Here is a 22,068-nt window from a genome sequence, read left to right as displayed (position 1 = left end):
AATATTCCCTGATGAAAGCAGATTTTTTTTATTTATAGGTGAGAGACTGACTGCAATTTGATTTACAATGGTAAGGATGTATCAGAAGGACCTAAAAGGGAACTGAAGGGATTGAATATTGCTGGTCTCTGCATTTTGTTAACAAAACTGTATTGCATTTATTTATTTACTTGATTGAATATTGTCGGTCTGTGTCTGCATTTTATCCTCCCGCCCATGTGGTGGTGTATTCTTAAACTTGGTGGCTTTGGAATGCCCACCCCTGCTGTAAATTTTATTTTGGACACTCCTCCCAGTCCCAACTCATTTGCTCATTCTAGTGAGTACAAAAGACTGCCCCCTTGCTTCTTTGATTTTGGACACTCCTCCCAGTCCTGTATCATCAGCTCATTCTACTGTGTACAGAGAGAGCATTTGGGAAGTCCAACCCCCTTAATTTCTTAATTTTGAATTATCTTTTGTTTCCTCCCTCTCCACTTAAAAATTCAGTTGTTTTTACTGTAGTTGTGTTCTTCCTACTTTACCACCTTATTTTGCTTTGCTGCTTGCTCTTAAGTGTTCAAGTGATTTTATTCTGCTGCATTTATTACTGCTTGTTAGTAGCCTGATTCAATTTGTCTGTTATTCTAAGCCTTTTAGTTTTGGTTTCAGCACTTGGTTTTCGGGCCAGTCATTTTGTATTTAAGGTTTTTGTGGTCTACACTGTTGTGGACAAACCCTTATAAAAATCATCTCTCCTCAAGTCGGTCCATGTTTTCAGAACACTATATCTGGACAATTCCCATCAGTTTCTCCGGCTAGCCTGGTCAAAATGGGCATACTGAGACAGTGTAGCAACTGCCTCATGTTCACTTACAACCCTCTTCTCCAAGCACATAATTCTAATTGCATGAAATGCATCTACATCAGTAACTTGGAATCCATGCTGTCTTGCGCCACAGTCATTACTCCTGACTAAGAGGAGATTGCCAGTACAAACACCATACCCACCCACATCACATAGCCAAGCACAGCACATACCCACCTATGCAGAGGTTCTCAATAAAAATTTACCTAAACGGCAGAGTCCTCCAAAACACACACATAAACATTCTACACACAACACCAAACACATCACAGACAGCAGACAACACACCAGTGTATCTCAAACACATCCCATAAGGCATAACAGTAATCCAAATGTACACACCAATGTCCCCCTCACCAGGCTTGACAAGGAGAAGGTTACGGTCTGGTTTGTCAGGTACCAGAATCCGCCACATTACACATTCACACAAGTCTCTCCAAAAGAGGTACAAGTATGACTCTGTCAATTTCCATGTTGGTGTGAATGACTTGAGACGTAAAACAGAATCCCAAACTTGAGCATCCTTGAAAGGCTAACACAACCTGGTGTAAATCCCTGTCTCATCAGGTGGGGGGCCAACTGGCTCACTGATAGGACCCATAAGGTCAAAATAGGCACCTCCATCTCTGACAGCAGACCTGTCACTAGTGATGTTCCCCAGGGATCTGTCCTGGGATCCCTACTGTTTGGCATCTACTTCTGAGAGGTCCAGGCAAAGCCAAAAGGCCTGTGGCTGACCAACTTTGCAGACAACTGTAAGTTGGGTGCTGTCATTGACTCCCCAAATGATGTTAACATACCACAAGAGGGTCTCACAGCAACATATGACTGGTGCCAAAGTCATGGCCTTAAGTTGAATACAAAAAAAAATGTATTATACCATTCGGCAAAAACAAGGTCCCTACTGATTACCACATCAACGGGAACCTCCTAAGCAGACAACCTGCGGTGAGAGACCTCGGTACATAGGTTGACAACAATCTCACATTCAAGACGAGTCATGAATCAGTGGTCAGAAAAGCCTTTTACTTGGTTCATCTCATAAGTAAAGGGATTGCATCCAGAAAAAAGGTTATTGCCTCTTTGTACTCCTCCCTCATTAGACCAGTAGTTGAGTACAATGCTCTGTTTGGTGTGTACCTCTCCATATACCTGCATCAGCTGGAAAGGCCACAGAAATACCTCACAAAGAGAATCAGTTGGCCTCCAACACCTGTGCTATGTGGACAGGCTCAACTCACTATCACTCTACTCAGTATAGTAATGATTGCTTGGAGGTGATTTGTGCCTCACCTACAAGGCAATCTCTGTGCCTGCCCTGCTAGAGATGTTCCATATCCGTAAGTCTTGATCCTTGCTCTTTACCCACTTGAAAGGCCTAACTCTAATATGCGACATTAACAAAACCTGTTGGAGAGAGAGGTTTGTCTCCCAGTGGCTACCTCGTCTCTGGAATAGACTTCCCATACACGTCAAGCAGAGTATGTTGCTGACCCTCTTCAAGCACAGCTTTGAGTGGATGGGAAGCCACAAATTTGTCCCAGGGATCCACCTGTGTCCCTCATTGACAGGGGCAACAGGTGCTGACTGAGGTTTCTTTTTTGGAGATAAAGTCTTGGCTAGGCTTGTAAGGACCCCAGGACCATTAGCCTAGTAACCTTCTATGATCATATATAACAAAGGATGGTCAATTTATTAAGAAATATATGAGGATGTTTGGTGTGGAAGATGTAAATTCAGTAGTAGGAAGTGAGATAATTCACATTCTAGACCGGATAGAATTCATGTTTCACAGGAGCATGCTTATTTAATTGAAAGCTGTAGCTTGCATCCACTAGCAATTTTTATTGGTGCGTGATCTGAAGTAAAGGTAAAGATCAATAGCGAACAACAACACCAGAACTGATGTAACAAGACTGTTAAACTCACCACAATATTGTAGACTGACATCCGAACATTTCAATATTCGGATGTCAGTCTTATAATATTGTGGTTCGTGTTCATTAAATTATTTTTGGATTAAATACTTCCTTTGCCTTATTCGACTAAGCCTGCACGCTACTTTTCAAAACCTAGATGGGATGGTGAATAAAGGTAAAGATGCAAGGTAATGAAGTAAAAATTAAACAGTTGTGCTTTCCTACCTACCTATTAAAAAAGAAAGGAATTTATGGAAAGGATTGTAGATGCAATCCAGGATCTATTAGGGAAGGTAGAAATTTCTTCACAAAGTATAGTTAGTGAATGGAGAAACAAATATGAGACTATATGCTGTCTCAGTTAAATAAACCAGTACGAGTGAAACTGGACCCGGTCAAGTAGAAGAAAACTTTAATGTGAACACACATAAAAACTAAAACATCAGTTAAGCGCTTTCATCTGTGCAATACAGACTTCATCAGTTTTATTTAGCTGAGACAGCATATAGTCTCATATTTGTTTCTCCAGTAGTTGTGTTCGTTGCTTTGGTTTGTACATAGTTAGTGAATGGGATAACATGAAAAAAAGGGTTTAACAATGGGGTAGAAATAAGTGAAAGAGACATGAGAAGTAAGTAATAAGAATTACTTAGAGGGGCTGACAAGAGTTAGTGTTGCAGAATAAAGGAAATCTGAGGGAACAAGAATAGGAGCAACTGTGGTGTGCTAAAGGGAAAATAAGAGACTATTTGGATAATGTACATATGAGTTTAGAAAGGTTGCTGTTAAGCAACTATTTTTTGATGATTCCAGAGCCCCCAAAAATTAGAATGACTACTTAGGCAACAGAAAGGGTTGTCACCCAAGTCATGGAGCCTATTTCTATAGCGATTAGAAATATTTCAAAAATGTTTTGAAAATTTGTATAAAACAGAGGAATGTCAAAACCAAGAAAAGGCACACATGGAAATATTTATCAAAGACTTAATTATGCCAAGGTTAGAAGAAGATGAGGCTCAACAATTAATAAAATAGGACGAGATAAGATATAAATTATGATATATAATCAGTCAGTCAATGGGGAAATCCCCAGGAACAGACAGTATTCCTCTGGAAGTTTGGAAATTAGGAGAGTAGAAAAGTCTTAAAGATCTGTAAGGTTTTGTTTAACAGTATTTTAAGGGGGGGGCAGCATCTTGAGGAAAAAAGTTATGATGGCCGTATTCCCCAAAGAGGGTACATACCCTTTAGAACCTGCTTCATATAGACCCATTTCAGTTTTGGACAGTGATCGTGTCTACATATGCTAAAAAAATGTGATTCGTATTGTTCAGTATGGTTTTGTGCATGGGAAGCAAACCTTTGACAACATTAGTAAAACAATGATGATCCAGAGGGAAGCAAAATGGTATTTTTTTACATTGTTGATGGGTATTAATGCAGAGAAAGCATTCACTAGATTTGGCTGAGATTTTGAGTAGGTCAGTGGAATCCTTTGCATTTCTAGATAGAATAATAGGGTTAATTAGGAGGCAATAATTAAGATGGTAAGTTTCCTTTCCAACAGGCTGTGTTTCAACAGAGAACCCAGGCAGGGGTGGCCTCTTCCCCATTTTGTTTGCTTTATATTTATAACCAGTGGCAAAGAAAGTAAGGGACTCAAAATGGTTAATCAAGGAAAGTTAGCTTTATTTGCAGCAGATATTATTTTATATTTGGTAAGTTCAGAAGTGGGCATTTCAGTGTTGTTGAATAATATGAGACAGTTTCAGATCTTTTTGGGATGCAAACCTAAGAGCTAAATCAAAGGCTATAGTGGTAAACTATGTACCCGCACATGAATTATTTCAGCAATATCAGTATTTATCGGGACATGAGATGAGTTATTTAGGTGTATGGATTAAAAAAGATTCCATTATGGCAGCTCAGGATATGTGGCAATAGACTTAAAAGATAATGCAAAAACTGAAGCATTTGGAAACTTTTGATTATGCATATGGATAGTATGACATAGGCTGTAAATATGTAGGATTTTGGATGCAGATATGTAAGGAATACAACAACAAAAATACAGAATGTTATATTCATAATGTCACAAAAAGTATTCTAAGAAATGGAGAAAGGAGATTTTGCCAATAGGGCTTACTGCAAGTAGGAATATATAAAGTAGGCAAGTGGAGGCTGGAATTTATTGGGGAAAATTAGCAAAGGAACCAAGGTATTGAGAGTAGAAAACCAGAGGGAAAGGTAATAGAGTATAATGAGGCGAAGCAGAAGTTTGGACTGCAGGTTATAGACTGCCTTCCCTATGAGGTATTGACATTGGATTATAGAAGAAGCAGAAAAGTATGGGGAATTGGTAAGTGAAAGACCACCTCTGGAAGAGTTTTTAGTCTGTACAGGAACAGAAGCTGCTATTAAAAGGAGGGATAATCAGTAGGGCTTACAAAATATTTTGTGATATTAAGAATAAATCAGAGGACATTAGAAATGATTAGGAAGACAGTCTGGAAAGTCATTTTCCAAAGGGACGAAGGAAGGACATCTGTATAACTCTCAAGTGTGCAACAAAGTCCAGAAGGCTTAGGGTTTTTGCATGTAGTCTTTGCATAATTATTTTTATACCTCAGGCAGACTTCAGAGCCTATTTCCTTAGGTAATATAACAAATGCTGGTGGTATGATGGAAAAGAGAGAGATAACTGAAAACAATATTTTTTTTCCCAGAATGTAATACCTTGGCAGTTTTTAAAAATTTCATACAGAGGACTTTGTCAGAATTGATGGGAAAGCAAATGATTGTAACTAAGGAAATTATTTAATCATTTATTTTTTAGCTGGGACACAGTGTCTGTATTGTCTATACGTAGTTGGGCTTTACTAAGTTCAATGCTATTGGCCGTCAAAAAAAGCATTCACTAGAGAATGGAAATAAAAATCAAAACCAGCTGTACTTTAAGTACTGAATATTGTAAATGAGATAAAAGAAGTAGAGATGGGATGGAAAAGGGAAGGAGGAAATTACATAAATAAATGGAATTTGTTGGAACAGTTCATGCAGAGTAATGTTCAAGAGGATAAGTACCACATAGGTAATATAATAATAATAATATAAGATACCACATGGGTGGTAATCCATTAAGTACAGAAGAAGTAATTAGGGACTTGGGGACCCAAGTTGATAGCAATATGTCATTTGGCAACCACGTGGCCAAAGTGGTTAGAAAAACATTTTATATAGCCCGCCTAATCATGAAGGGATTCACATCTAGATCAGGGGAGGTCATCGTGCCTCTTTACTCATCCCTCATCAGGCCCATAATTGAGTACAATGCCCCTTTTGGGATGTACCTTACCAGACATCTGCAGCAACTGGAAAGACCCCAAAAGTACCTCACCAACAGGATCAAAGGGCTCAAACAGATGCCATATGCTGCCCGGTTAAAGAAACTCCAGCTCTACTCAGTGGCATATACTGCCTGCTCAGAGGCGATCTGTGCCTGACATATAAATCCATGTCCAACCCGGAATTAATGGACATGCTGCACCTCAGAAAATCCAAATCCCATCGAGCTACGCGCTCGAGAGACTTGAACCTCAGCACTGAAATAAATAGGACATGCTGGAGGGACAGATTCATAACCCAGAGGCTCCCTTCACTCTGGAATAAAATCCCAGTCCAGGTTAGGCAGAGTCCCTCATTGACTCTCTTCAAGAGGAATCTTGATGAGTGGATGGGAGATCATAGGTTTACCCCGGGTATCACTTCTGTGTCACTGTTAGACAGAGGCACAGTACCTCAAAAAAGGGCATAGCAAAATTCATTTAAAATGGGTGGCGAAAGCCAAACACACTCTGGCTAGGCTTATAAATGCCCTAGGGCAGATAGCCTAGTATGAACCTATGAACCTATAAGTCAGGTTTAAGGGAAAGCAGGAATTGAGTAATTTATGTAAAGTAGAAGTGAATAATTAAGAAAGAAAACCTATATATGTAATGTATAATGCACATATGCCACATGTTGATGTGGTTTGTTTTCTGTCAATGTACGAGTGTCTGTCTTAAGTGGTAATTTAATGAACGTGTTTAAAAACTTATAATGCGGAACAATGGGAGGGAATATGCTTAACACCTAGATATGCAACAAAACCTAGAAGATTTAGAATGTTTGGATGTAACTATCTGCACAGGTATTTATTTACCAAACTAGGCTTCATTTCCTGCTACAGATGGTCAGTGCTGGAGATGCAGCTGGTGGGGGGGGACCTAGCATCACTTATATTGGGACCATGTATCAAAAAGGTGCAGGCTGTTGTGGAGTAGATACAAGAAATGGAGCTCAAGATGGTAAACCAAGGCAGCAACAGGGATCTTGTGGCCAAATGGATTTTCCCTCAGAGGGTGGAATCACTCATTCATAGCACAAAAGCTAAATAAAATGGAAATACGTCTCTACATCACCTGCAGTTGCCAACTAGCACACAGATAGATCAAAATAGATGAAGCTACGTGCACAAAAGCATGATTCATAAGTGGAGTCCCCCAGGGTTTAGTGCTGGGACCTCTCCTGTTTGGCATCTACTTCTCTGAAGTGAAAGCCAATATCAAAGGGTACTGGCTGACTAAGCTTGCAGATGACTGTAAGCCAGGAACTTTGAATCACCAAATGGCTTGGCCATCCTTCAGGAATGTTTGTCCCCAACAAATAACTTGTACAAAAAAATCATTAACTGAAACTGAATACCAAAAACTGCATTGTGTCCTTTGGGAAGTCATCTACCCTGAGGAGCTACCACACGCAGTGCACTCCTGAGAGTTGACCAAGTTGTTTGAGGTTTGGGAACTTATGTGGATAGTGACTTAACTTTCGATCAACATATGTCCAATGTAAAAAAAGTCCTTATGTTGTGCAGCTTATAAACAAAGGGAATGTGTCTAGATCTAGAAATGACATTGTCCCTGTTTACTCTGCTCTCAGTAGGCCAGTTATTGAGTATTATGCCTCTTCTGGCATACATTTGTCCAGACACATGCATTAATTGGAATGCCCACAGAGATGAGTTTACAAGACCTAAACAATGTTCTGCATGGATCAGTGAAAGCCCTGTTACTATACTCTGTATTTTACAGAATGCTAAAACGTGACCTATGTTTGACATAAAATGCATTTCCCGACCCAATAATGATGGACCTACTGCACCTCAAGTCAAATGGCTTCAGTTTAAGGTTTTAAATCTCTTCCTCAACATCAACAGAACAGTTAGAAGGGACGGGTATATCTTGCAAAGGATAATGTTGCTCTAGAACAGACCCACCATCCACATAAAGCTCATGACTGTCCGTATTCATATGGAACTTGGATCTGTAAATGGGTGTTAGAAACTTTAGGCTAAGGCTATGACTACCTGTACTATTAAGGGACAGAGACCGCTCCTAAATGCTTTATCCCATGCATGGGACTCCTCAAATTATCTGTGGTTTGATCCCAGTTATTACTATTAGGGGCAATATATAATTATCAACCTTGGACTGGATAAGGCGGGTTGATGCCAAGTGGAATAGGTTAATTTAAGCACCAGATGGGAAACTGAATAGGCTTAAAATGGCCCACAAGGGCCGCTAGCTTAGTACTTGCCTATGATAAGTTTAGGAGGGTGGGCTTATTGTAAGTAACTTGGGAGTAGCTTATATACAGTTATAAATCTGAGGTGAAAAGGGCAAAGAATCAAATGGAACCTGTAAAATGCCGTGATTCTCTTCCTTTATCATCCAATCCTATAACCATCATATTGCTTCCTTAGTGTCGATGCTTTTATTTTATTCCTGTTTCTTTTTGTCTTTTGAAGTCGTTACCATTTTGTACAAGACCAGAAAACCAACCTGCAAATGTTTTTAGATTTCAAGATAGTAAGAAGTTGGATTTTGATTTCTGCCTAAGACTTTGTCCCCTTCCTAGGCAAATTTAAGTAATTATAGTTTACTTAATCACCTTGCAAACAAAACAGAATAAAGCAAAACAGTAATAAGACTGATACAGCTGTTCAGATTAAGGTGGTGTTGAAGCACATTACTTGATAGAAAATATAATGAATATATAATATAACATGAGATGAGATGTTAATGAGCCATAGTAACAAACCTCCTAAACTGTCCATAGATGTCAGCCAGGCAAAATATGCTGTCTGTAATGCATGAGAAAATTAATTAGCTGAAGGCAGTTTAACATTGCAGTAGTGGGTCACCAGTTCATCAAGCTGCAATCCAAACCCAAAAGTCTGTACTAATTGTAAGGAGAATTGTAATCCAATAAGAAATGGTGGTGATCAAAGAAAAAATGGCAATAAGTTGTACTGTTTCATTTGTTTTTTTTTTTTGTTTGTTTTTTTTTGCGAAATTATAATGTGCAAAATGAAAATGTGTGAATGGTATAGAACTACCACAGTAAAATGAATCCCTGTTATTTTGACACTACAAATTTACATTGTAGATCTAATACTTCTTGAAGATTGACTAGAATGCATGGTTCCTTATTTGGGCAGTAGCTTGTTGATATTCTCCCTGTTCCCCTTCCTTCTGAAGTATGTAACTGTGGAAAAAGAAGTTTTCTGTTAATTTAGAATAGGAAATAATACATAGAGGGACTGGCTGCTAATTAAAAGTAACAGTAGTTGCAAAAGCTACACAAGTTAATACATTGTCTGCTGGAGCCTACCTATGGGACAGAAGTCCGTTTATGAACCTTCTGTCTTTAAGGATTTTGCAAATTCTGTTTTGAATTTGGAAGCCAGGGGCAGTAATAGAGCAGCATATATTTTAGCCAAAATTAGGTAGATTTTTCTGACCATTCTCTGCCTTGAGCTTTTTTTTCACTGTTTGCATATGTACTTGGAAATTAAATACTTTAACTCTTTTGCATCTATGTATGCCATTTTCCCTTTAGACCCTACAGTATGACCTGTGTGTAGAAACTTTCACTTCCATGCCTGCAGGCTCTTAGTGCTGCCTAGTTAAAACAAATTTGTTTTGTGTTGTTTAGACATTGTGTACGTTTAACCTCTGATAATCAAAAAAAATCTTGCAGTGCTGTTGCTCTCAATATTCTTTGTGCTTTTTTAAAAAGAAAAAACACATTTATGTCTTATTTCTTTATATTTGAGAGAGAAATCCTGACTCTTTCCAGCCAGTCTGTCCTGACACACACACACAGAACTGATATAACAAGGGATCAGTCAGTTGGATTGTGCAGTGTTTGTGCAGCTATTTGCAGCTTTAAATGGAACCAGCTAAAATTAGCAATCACTATTCAGCTCCCTCTTTTTAACAAGCATCTAAGATGGCTGCTGTGCAAAATTTACCAAAAAATAGCCATGTTATATACTTTGCAGATAATCTTCTGCTCTGCATTCGGACCGGCTCAAAGGCATTACATTTATAAGAACAAACTTCACAGAGACAGATGTAGAGGCACTTACGTTGCATTCAGATGTCTGTGGGGTACATACTTAACAAAGCGGCTATGCTAGCTGAGTAGGAAGGTGCCTGAGAATGAAAGTAACTGACCCTTCTGTCATTTGCACAGCCATTCTGGGGGCTATTCTTCATTTGTGTGAAGTAAGCTTGAAACCTTTAATGTAGCTACTGTGTATTTGTAAAACACTTTGAAGTACTTTTTGTTTACCCCACTCAGACATTTATAATGCATTTTTTTCAAAATAAGCACAAGGAAGGGAAAGTAAATCAATGTATCAACAGCAGTGTCGAAAGGGAGGAGCTTACAAAAAACAATTTACAGTAAGGATGAGCAGGTTAAAAATCCCCAAGTTTTAAAAGCAGTTCAAGGAATGGGAGGTTGAGTGGGAAAAAAATCACTAGTAGGGAGTTGCCAGCAGTGCTTGTAGATTTTGCAGGCCTCAAGTCTTATTGGAAAAGACAAGGTCACAGATGAACTCTGTGTATTTAAGTATCACTTAAGAAAGGAAATGACCAAAGGGGGAAAAAACGTGAAATGTGCAACCTGGGTAATTTAAGTGTCTGTCACATAGAACAAAAACACAAGGCTAAACAGATTTCCGCAAAACAGAAAAAAGTGGAACAGTTAAACAGAAAGCAGCTCTATCAGTTTAAGCAAGTACACAGACACAGAGATTATTTTCCTTGCTTCTTTATATCAAATCAGCAGGGAGTTGCCAACAATGCTTGTAGTTTTTACAGCCCTTTAATCTCTGTCTCTTTGGTAACACCTTTCTCATTCTTTTAGCTAGTATAGATATAAACACTTTATAACCATTGTTTAAAATTGAAATGGGTCTATATTTGAAGCTGGATCTGATGGGTCTTTACCATCCTTAGTTAATGCAGACACCACAGCTTTCTTACAAGATTTTGGTGCACCCCCTTTTAAAATAATGTTAAAATCTTTTAGGTCTTAGTCATTGTTTCTTCCTACCAACTCCCAGACTTCCACAGGAATGCCATCTGTTGCTGGGGACTTTACTATAGATTGATTATACATCCCAAATTTTATCTTCTCTCCTCCTATCTTAACTGTTAGTTGTTGAGCCATCTTGCCAGACTCTTAAGAAAAAATCAGTGGTTGCTGAAGTCTGCATGGTCCCATCGTCAACACCACTTGATATTTCAGATGCTAGTTTTGGGAATTTTCAAAAAGTAGTTGCCATGGTAGACAGGCCAGACGTCTTTGAATCCTGATTTTGCCATCCTTCCAGCCCCCACTCATTCTATAACAAGAGGTATAACAGACTTTGTTTGGGAAGCTGTATTTATGGGGTAAAAGTGCAGAGTCTGTGGAATAAATAAAACCGACCAAAATACTTAAACTGTCTGAATCATCTGTGGTCTCCAGGACTCAAGTGATCACAGACATCATCACAGTCATGTGTTACATAAGCAAACTGGGGGCACCAGATCTTGCTCTCTCTCTCTCTCTCTCTAGAATGTCCATGGTAGCCTAAGATTTACCAGTTCAGTGCAGTCTAACCCCACAGGCTTCATGCATTCCATCAGAGCAGATCTCTGTGCCGGTCAAGCTGAGCAGGACCAGATAGATCTGTTTACCGGTTTGCTGGTTTGCAGCAGACCACTAATAAAATTGTGCTCCTGGATTCCTTGTAAACAGGCTTGGAAAACAAGGTGCCTTTTCATTCCCATGGTTGGGAATGTTCCAGGATGCCTTCCCACCTTTTTTACTGATAGGGACGTTCTGAAGATTCAGAAGGTCACTACAAAGATCATTGTGGTGATTCTCTTATGGCCCAGGCAACAGCAATTATCCCTTCTTTTGGAATTGCCAAGGGCAATTACTACAAGCTTCATCACAGACTGGACCTAGTCACGCAAGACAGTGGCAGTTTGGTACATCCTAGCTTGAAACAACTTCAACTGACTTCCAGGTTGATAGAATTTTATTACCTTTTAAGCATCTATTTTCTGAGGGTATGCAGCAAATATTAAAGGAGACATAAAAAGGACCCTTTTAGTGCCAGTTTGCCTGCTGTTATAGATTACTTGAGTGAAATTTCCTGGCCATTGTTCCTCCTGTATCAGGGTTTCCTTCTCTGCCATTTCATCCTATCTGCCCATGGAAACCCCCCCCCCCCTTCAACAAAGTCTCATGTTAAGAATTTTTTAAAAATGGTTCTGCATATCTATCCACCTAAGAAAACATGTGGCTTCTCCTTGGGATCTTAATTTTCTTTTGGAAAAACGTAACACTTTCGCCATTTGAACCAGCTCATTAGGCTGATAATGAGGTTTTTAAGTGGGAGAACAGTGTTACTGTCTTTTTGCAGAGGTCAAAGCAATAAGTGTCTGAATTGAACGCTCTTATAATGTCTGCTTTATCTTATTTTCTATAAAGGTAAAGTCTCCTTGAGAAACATTCCTTTTATTTATGCCTAAAATGGTATCCAATTTTACTTTTGATCAACACTATCTAGCCCCGTCTTCATTCTAGAAAGGATTCTACAGAATCTGGATATCCACAGGCACCTCTAATATTATCTTGACAGAACTAAAACCTCAAGTTCTGATCAGTTGTTCATTTCATATGAAGGTAAGAAAAAAAGATAGTGTCAAAGGAGACGATTTCCAAATGGTTGTCTTATACTATTTCTTTTTGTTGCTCCCACCGTACAAAATGATTCTAGGTAGGTTCACTGCCCAATCTACCAGAGCCTTGGCTTCTTTAATTGTTTTTTGGAAAGGGATGGACTCGAAGTATTTTAGTGGCAGCAACTTAGTCCTCTGTACTTAATTTCATGAAGTACTACAAGCTCGATTCCTTTTCTAGGTCCAGAGCAGGTTTCGCTAAGACCATTCCTCAGGGACTCTCATTTATCGAGTCATTTCTCATGGCTGGAAAGTGATTTTATTTGTAGTTTGGTGATTTAACCATGATCAGTTGAGTTTGTCTTTGGTTTTTCAGTTGTGTACTTTGACAGGTGCTGGCAAATGGTCCAGCTGTTAGTTAGCAATCAGCAAAAAAAAAAAAAACAGTGTAATTGATGCATTAAGTAGATGTTAACGCATGCTTTTTTTGTTTATCCCCTGCCAGCTGCACTTACAAAGACATTAATGATTGCACAGTCTGTCTGTACACATGCAGAATCACATAAGTAAATTTCTTTGACTCATTTTCAGATATGTCAGGAAATTATAATGGTATACGTATCACTGTCATACCCAAACTGTTAGAAAATAAAATAGAAGGTCATCATTCTCACTGTTGCAGTAGCCTCTGGGTTGTATCCTGCCAAGGATGCAGCAACCGGCTAGCTTTTGAAAAATTTCATTCCCTCCCACACTCACTCAAGGATGCCTGTTCCTGTAATGCATGATCAAGCAAAATGATACCGTGCCAAAGGATATGTGGGTAGTAGAAAGACCCTGTGCTTGCTTAATGGCATTTGAATAAAATGGCTGTTCTGAATGCAAGTTGTATAATATTCCTAAAACCAACACTCCAGGTATCTAGATTTTCTTTGGCATGACGTTTTGTAGCTATGTCATCGTGAACTGTACTGAATGCTTGAGTCCTTACGAGGGAAACATGCTGCTACAGAAATGCAGCAATCTTAATGGGTTTTAGTCAACTTAAGTGATTTATAGTAAGAAAAATAGAAAAGTGTTCACAGTAATTGTGTTCTTGTGTATGAGATTACAGTGCTTGCTTCAAAAGTTGTTTATCTTTGTGTACATGCCCATGAAGTTATTGCAATGCTGAAATGAAAGCTTGCTTGAGAAGTAATTTTTCTTGATCTTGATTATTTTTTTCTGGAGTATGCTTACATACATATGCATATTTTTTTTTTAAATTAATTTAGGCAGTTGAGTCAATACAAGCTGAAGATGAGAGTGCAAAACTCTGCAAAAGGAGAATTGATCATTTGAAGGAACACAGCACTGATCAGCCAGCTTCTGTGAACATGTGGAAAAAGAAACGTATGGATCGAATGATGGTAGAGCACCTTTTGCGTTGTGGTTACTATAATACAGCTGTAAAGCTAGCCAGGCAGAGTGGGATAGAGGTAAGATCATTTTACAGCTGCCGCTTTTCTGTTGTGTTTTAGGTGAGACGTGCACAACCACAAGTTTGAAGATCTACAATGCAATGTGCATAGTTTTAAGAATGCTAGTGGGCCTTACATTTCTGTTCTGAAGGTTGCTCTAAGGTGTTCTTGTCACTGGAAAACCTCTGTCTCTCTGACCTTACACTGTACTTTTTCTTTTGAAGAAAAAACAATGGTGAATTGCACGTGTCTCTCACTCATTTATTAGAAATTAAACACTTCACAGACACGTGCGTAGGACCTGTGTCATTTCATGAATAGTTGATAAATTTTGTTCTTTTCTTGCATGCCTTTGATTTCCAGTGCATCTGTTTTCATGCATACTCTTGTTTTGTTTGGACAGAATTGTTTCATTCAGCATTTCATCCATTATACGAGGCTGATGAATACTGCTTTTCATGAAACCACTACTAAACTTGCATCTTCTTTGGTGTAATGTGTTGGTTTGTTTTTTGTCTTATAGTAAAGCTTCACTTTGTGTTCTGTGAGTATTGTTTTGAGCAGGGTAGCTGAGTGTATACCACTGTTTTATTTATTTATTTATTTATTTATATATATATATATATATATATATATATATATATATATATATATATATATATATAATTTTGTTATTTTGATTGAGTGGAAATTGTCTGTAGTTTCCCTTATTGTGCAGAAGCACCGTGCTGTTGATTATTCACATGTAGTTCTAGCATTTATTGTGTTTTTCTAAATAAAAAGTGACTTTTTTGTTTAACGTCTTTGTTGCTCTTTTTTTACTTTAAGCGTCTCAAATCTGGATTACTTCCCAGAATGGTATTTGAGATACATCCACAGACGTTTGTCTTGGTATTGATACAGTGGTTCCTGCTTCAGAGAGATATAACAATGAATTAAGCTGAACTGGATGAAGTGAAGGGATTATCTTTTTGCATTTCAGAGGACTGTTGTCTAAAATATTCTAAAAATATTAGTTCAATTCTTCATATAGCTAATGTATTTGTCTTGTAACTGTAGCAGTTTTGAAGTTATGAACTGATTTCCTGTTGGATGACACAGAGTTGAATTTGTCTTTCTGTTTAATTTATCTGTGAAAATCTTTTGCTGTGGATGTTGGACATGCTTAACTGGATTGCCTACTTGACCTAATTGATGTTTAATAGCTTGAAGCTTCTTGGTTCAGATATTTAGGTGACTTTACATATGTTTATTTCAGAAGCTTAGCTCACTGTGCCTGTGCTCTGGTATCTCTGTCATGCTTTCAAGACTGGAAATTTAGACTGTGAGGGTTTAACGTTTATTCTTACATCACCCCCTTCCCATCAATGCAAACTGCTCAGTGAATCCTCTGCCTTCACCTAAGAAGTCTATTTATTCCTCCTACAGGGGTTATGAAATCCATGACTAAAGAGCTCTCCAGCTGGCATTGGGCTTGTTAATATAGTAGTGCAAGAGACCTGATGCCCATTCATTCCCTTATGAGAGTGGATGAACCAGCCTTGCCCTCTCCTTCAGTGGTGAGAGCTGGGTTGTAGGGAGTGAACTAGTCCATTGTTAGTGGAGACCCCAGTCTAACTCCTCTCCCATTGATGAATTTGCAAGCTCTACAATTACTAACACATAAGGACGAATGCTTGCTGGTGTACATGCCACCTCTGACCTGACATCAGCCGTCCACTACCATCCTCCCCTGCCTGGATTCTCCAGTGCTTCAGCTCTTAATTGAACACATGGGTCATCTGATTCATAGTTGGAGATTTATCCCATTATGCCTGGGGGCTAAGTTTCTTAAAACATTGGTTATTTCATGTATTTGTTTTACAACTGAACTTGATTAATTTTGCTTGCAAAATTTAAAGATCATTTGTTATATACGATTACAGTTTGCTTGACTTGCTGGAAGTGCATTGCTAAACTTTACATTTTTTTTATTTACTGATTTGCTGGTGCATGAATTTTTAATAGGTAGTGCTAGATATGACTGAGTATATTATTTAATGTCACTAATGAACAGATTTATCTTTCATAGACTTAAGTCCTTTGATAACATTTTTTATGGTTGACTGCTATGATTTTGAGATCTTTTGTGGAAAATCACTGTAACAGTAAATTGTAGTACTTTGGTTTAGTCATTCAGTGGGATTCAGTAATCTCTGCTGGGTTTACGTGTTTGGCAATGAGCAGCGGCATTGATTACGTATTCATGCTGTGCACCATGTTTAAATGTAAACAAGCACAGTTTTGTGGCCGGCAACACTGTTGCCAGCCAGAAAGCCAGGCAAAGTAACACAAATAGAGCAAACTAGGTTAGCAGGATTGCGTGGAATGCCACGATGATTACTGGGATTTATTATATAGTAAGGTAAATGGTACAAACACAGTACAGGACAGTGTTTCCAGTGCAGAGTATTGTGGAATCCCATTCCAGGCATTCTGTACAAGTTGTGTAAATGATATGTAACGGTGCACGGACTTTTAAAATAAACACAGATGAATTGTAGGGATGAGCACAAGGAAGAGAGGTGAAATATAATGTACAGCGATGAGGGATGTAAGTGGAAGACAGTTGTAACAGGAACACTAAGCACATGTCAACATGGTACAGTACGTACTGCACAGTGAAAATGTACATTATGCGACTGTCAGACAAGGTGACGTAACAATGGAAACGTGTCTTTGTAAGATAAGTATTCTGACATGAACAGTGGAGAGGACATCTGTCAGGGATGTTAAGTATAATTGGGATTGAGTGCATATCGTGAAGCTATGCAAACTGATTTGCCTGAATATGATTGTAATGTCAGCAGTGATGTCCAACAAGTGGGACACAGTTGTAGGCTCATGGATAACAGTAAAAGAAGCGCTCACAATCTTGGACAACATCAGAATAATACCACCATTAATCTTATGTGTCAGCTACAATATATGTGATTTTAAGTGACCATAGATGGTTCTGTATGAACACACTTTTACAACTCTTATTGGTGTGATGAAGGCTGCGAAATATGGAGGTATTCTTGCCTTTAATGGGGATGTCCTGCACATACTCAGTAATTGCATGAAATACAAGGGGGTACTCACCACTGTCACCACATGCTGGTGGAAGTTCCACATACCATCTACCCCAGGACACAGGTCCCATACCAGTCGATCTGTTTAGGGTGTGATGTCTGTATTATCCTTGGTTTGTGCATTTGTCTTTGTAACGTAATAAATCCCCCCATTTTTTGTTTCATCGCATGTGTTGTCATGGCTGTGGCAGCAGCCTTTGGTGTGTGTTGATACGGTCTGTATTGTAAGTCAGTGATTGCTCACAATCTGTAGTACTCCAGACAGCTGTTTGGACACAGGATGTATATGTCTTTTTTGATGTCTGTGACTTAAGTAATGAACAGGAAAGGACCTATAAGACAGCCCTGATGTATGAACCTGATAAGATGGCCCTGATGTATGGACCTGATCATTAGACCAGAGATGTACGTCACTTCACACATTTCAACATATTTAGATGCCATGTATGTGATCTGGTGGAGTTTATGGCCACATCTGACAGTGCTGAGTGAATAACTCTGTGTGGATTGTCAAATGCCTTGGCCTGGTCAGGTTTCACAGGATGATAGAGTTCACATCATACATGCCTTCGATGACCTCTGTCAGGACAATCTAACAGATTTAAAAGACATGGATTTAGCATTAACAACTCGCTGAAACATCCAGGATATTACTAGTGTCCATATAGGAAAGGTCCATGATTTCTTACCAAGAATATACAAGCCCTACAAACCATGCCACGACGTTTGTTGATAGACTGAAAGCCCTGTCACTATAATCTGTATGGTATAGGTTATGGCAACTTTTGCCTGGCCTACAGGCCAGTCTGTAACACGGCACTAGTGGGAATACTGCACATCTGCAAATCAGCTGTAGCTGATGACAGCAGTGTCTGCTGAGGAGAAAATACTAATAGCGCTGTCAAACATGCTCGTGTAAATTTCTCTCTCTAATGTCAAACAAGTGCACAAACACACACACCACTTGACTGCAGTGAGAACAGAAACCCTGTCTAAGTACACCAACTAGAGGACTCTATATTTAAAGCCAGTGCCACAGCTCAAGTCCGACTTGGAGAGTGTCAGGCAAAAGTTTATAGCTGATAATGTCAGCAGTGTCTGATGAGAAAATGCTAATAGCAGTGTCCCACATGCTGGTGTATAATGCTGTCTCTAATGTCAAACAAGTAAACACACACACACACACACACACACCAGTTAACTGCAATGAGATTAGACCTCCTACCTAACTAAAGACATAGACTAGAGAGCACAGTATTTTATGCAAGCACCACAGGACAACTTATAATGGATAACAGCAGTGGATGTTGGAGTGAAGATGTTGGGAGGTCAACATGAAATGTATTTGTGGGTATGCTCAACTGTCGGGATATTTCATGTTCTGCATGTTACCAGATTGATGTGCGTACAATGTGTATTTATGTGATGGTTGTGTTCCAGGGTGCAAGTATACTTTAAAAGACCACTTTACAAACTGTATGTAAACAGGTGTCCACATTACTGCAGTTATTTGAAAATATGAATGTGTATCATCATTCAAAAGATGTGCGTGGTATATTTATTTAGTTAGTTCGTTGCATATGATAACTGGGTAGTGTCTGGCTGAGCAAGAAGCTCATTTTCAGCAGGGACCTGGGGAGAAAAGCTCCCAAAAGAAGTTACCATAGGTAAAGAGTAATAAAACAGTATACATAAAGTAGGTTACAAATGTTAAAACATAGGACTATAGTACAATATAGACTAGCTAAAAAGGCAAAAAATAAAGTTGCAAAAGAGTTCAATGTTAAATCTTCATCACAGTTTAAATAAAAAACAGAATATATACAAAGTTGCAATAGAGTAAAAGACTAAAACATTGAAACATCTGAAGTTATAGTACTATAAATATTTTGCTCCTCGATTGGCAAAATAGTGTTGCTATAAGCAGACTGCGAGTGGAGAGTAATTGTAAGTGAAGATGGAAGTGCAGAGTAGGAATTTTTTGCCAGAGGAAGTGCAGGAGCATAGCCAGTGATTTGAGAAATAGTCTTTTAGGAACTCCACAACAAATTCCAGGAATTACAACACCTCTAATAGATGCAAAAGTAGATGACCAAGATGCTTACGTTGACCAAAAAGTAAATTTATTCCAAAAGAACAGTTGATTTTCTCTAGCACCTTGGCTAATCCAGTAGCCTTTACAGAGTACATTCTTTACCCAAGCATACCCCCTCTTTTATATCACTTTACTACACACAATAATGCAATCAATCAGTTATATAAATAAAAACTATTGTTCTAACAACTGCCCTTAAATAAAGCGCCTCCAGTTGCATTCCTTATTCATCTCCAAGGGTTTGTGTATTGTATTTCAAAATTAAAACAGATTCTTTCTTTCTAAACAATATTTGATGCACTCTTCATTCATAAAATCTGTTTTAATTTGTTCCAAGACCGTGACTTGTAAACTTTTCCAATTCCCTTGATAACTTGTATTAAAGTGTTCAGCGACTGGACTGATGGCTTTATTATTTTTTATATCCCTCACGTGTTCTTTAACTCTATCACTTAAACTTCTCTTACTCTTTCCTATATAATACATTTCACACGGGCAACTAAATGCGTAAATTCCTGTGCTTTTACATGAAAAAGTACCTTGTGTTTGAAACTTTTTTCCATTAATATTAGGAAAGCAATCAACAATATGCTGACAAACTGAGCAACTGCCACATTTTTTGTACCCTTTGTAACCATTGATGGCACTAACTTTATATGGGGTCTCCTATAAGTTCCTTGTACTAAAAAAATCTTTCAAATTATGTCCTCTTCAATATGAGAACCTTAACCTAACATCTTTTAAAGAGACAACCTCTCTATTTAAAATATTCCAATATTGTTTTAATTTCTCCTGAGTTGCAGAGAAACAAGTTAAATATATAAACAAAAATATTCCATTACCTTGGTCAAGAAAATGTTCTGATTGTTTATTACTTAATCTTTCCTGTCTTTTAAATTTCCCATTTATTTTATTGTTAATCCTATTCAAACTCTCACTGATGTTTTTTTTCTTCATAACCCCTCTCTTGAAACATGGAAACTATTTTATTTGTCTCTACTGCACATTCTTGTATATCACTACAAAATCTTTTCAATTCTCATCATCTCCCCAAAGGGAATTGCCAATGTATGTGGATGGTGGCAGCTAGAGGCATGAAAAAAAAGTTTGGTTGATCGAACTTTCTATGGATGTTAGTTTTTATATTCCCATTGTCCAGTACTTCCACTGTGACATCCAAACTTTAGTTCCTGTTTGTATTCCCTCAAACTTAATTGCAAACTCATTATCATTTAAATATTGCACAAAAGTCTACTTGCTCTTGTCTTCCTTTCCAAATAAAAATGAGGTCATCAATAAATCTGCAATAATCTAGTATGTATGTTCTGTAAAAAGAAACACTTCTATAAATATGCATATTCTCAACAAACCCATAAAGATATTAGCATACATGGGAGCAAAAGCTGTCCCCATAGTTGTTCCTTGCTTCTGTCTATACAGAATATCATCACAAATAAAAATATTTAGTTAAACAGAAACAAGCTCCATAATATATTGAGTACATGGATGGTCTCCTAAAAAGTGCTCAATTGCTCTCATTCCTAGATTGTGTTGAATATTAGTATAAAGGCTTACCACATCTAAAACTATAAAATAGACCCCTTATTCCCATTTTACTTGCTTTATCCTTTCCATAAAATCAAGAGAGTCTTTAATATAGGAAGGCAGTTTGATCACTGTTTTCGATAAGAAATTATGTAAAAAAACAACTCAAATTATTAGTAAAATATTTTCTTGCTGATTACTATAGGGCGACCTGGTGGAAACTTGCCAGTCTTGTGAATCTTAGGGACGCACAAAAAATTTGCCATCTTACTGTTTTTACTTGAAAATTTGTTTTTAGCTTCAGAGGCCTTAAAATAATTTAAGCGTACTCCTTTTTGTATTAAAACATCAAATTCCTTCTTAGCCTGCATAAGTTGACATATATATACTTTTGTATAGGTTTGCTCATTATCTAAATGTTTTTACACATTGTTAAATACTCAAAATAATTCATTATTACCAGTTTTCCCCCTTTATCTGAGGGCTTAAGTACTAACTGGGCATGCTCACTTAATTATTTTAACATAACCCACTCCTCTTTGGTTAAATTAAATGTCTTACTGCCTCGTAAAAAATCCATAGCCTCTTTTTCTAAAACAAGATTCATGGTATGATAAAACCTTTGTATTGTTTCATTTTTAAAAGGTGGAATAAATACATTACCAGGTACCGGTGTGGTATCCAAAAAACAATCTGCATTATTTTCACTTTCCGAATTGCATGAATGAAAGTCTTCCTCACTGGAGGAACTATTTTCTGTTGTTAAAACTCTTAACATCCCTTTTATTGCTAAAATAATCCTTTAAATGCAATTTACGTACTAATTTAAATAAGTCCAATTTTATTTCTTTGACTCTAGGTAACACAGAAGGAATAAATTTCAAGCCTTTGTTCAATACAGAAACTTCTGTTTCATTTAAAACATAATCAGATAAATTAACTACATATCTATCAACAACATGTAATTGATTCAAATTACTTTTTGGTCAATGTAAGCATTTTGGTCATCTACTTTTGCATCT

At 37.9% G+C, this 22,068-nt stretch overlaps 1 protein-coding gene across 1 annotated transcript in view; it reads left to right on the top strand.

Moving 5' to 3' along the window:
- MAEA (macrophage erythroblast attacher, E3 ubiquitin ligase) overlaps positions 1 to 22,068 on the top strand; it is a 1,186,461-nt gene that overhangs the window by 372,548 nt on the left and 791,845 nt on the right. The window contains exon 4 of the mRNA XM_044062323.1: positions 14,108 to 14,311. Within this exon, the coding sequence (XP_043918258.1) occupies positions 14,108 to 14,311 (204 nt within the window). The remainder of the gene's footprint in view (positions 1 to 14,107; positions 14,312 to 22,068) is intronic.

This window comes from Protopterus annectens, chromosome 2.part1 (assembly GCF_019279795.1).
Source record: "Protopterus annectens isolate FY-2018-M chromosome 2.part1, PAN1.0, whole genome shotgun sequence".
NCBI classification, from domain to species: Eukaryota; Metazoa; Chordata; order Ceratodontiformes; family Protopteridae; genus Protopterus; species Protopterus annectens.
This window is presented reverse-complemented; position numbering and strand designations above follow the sequence as displayed.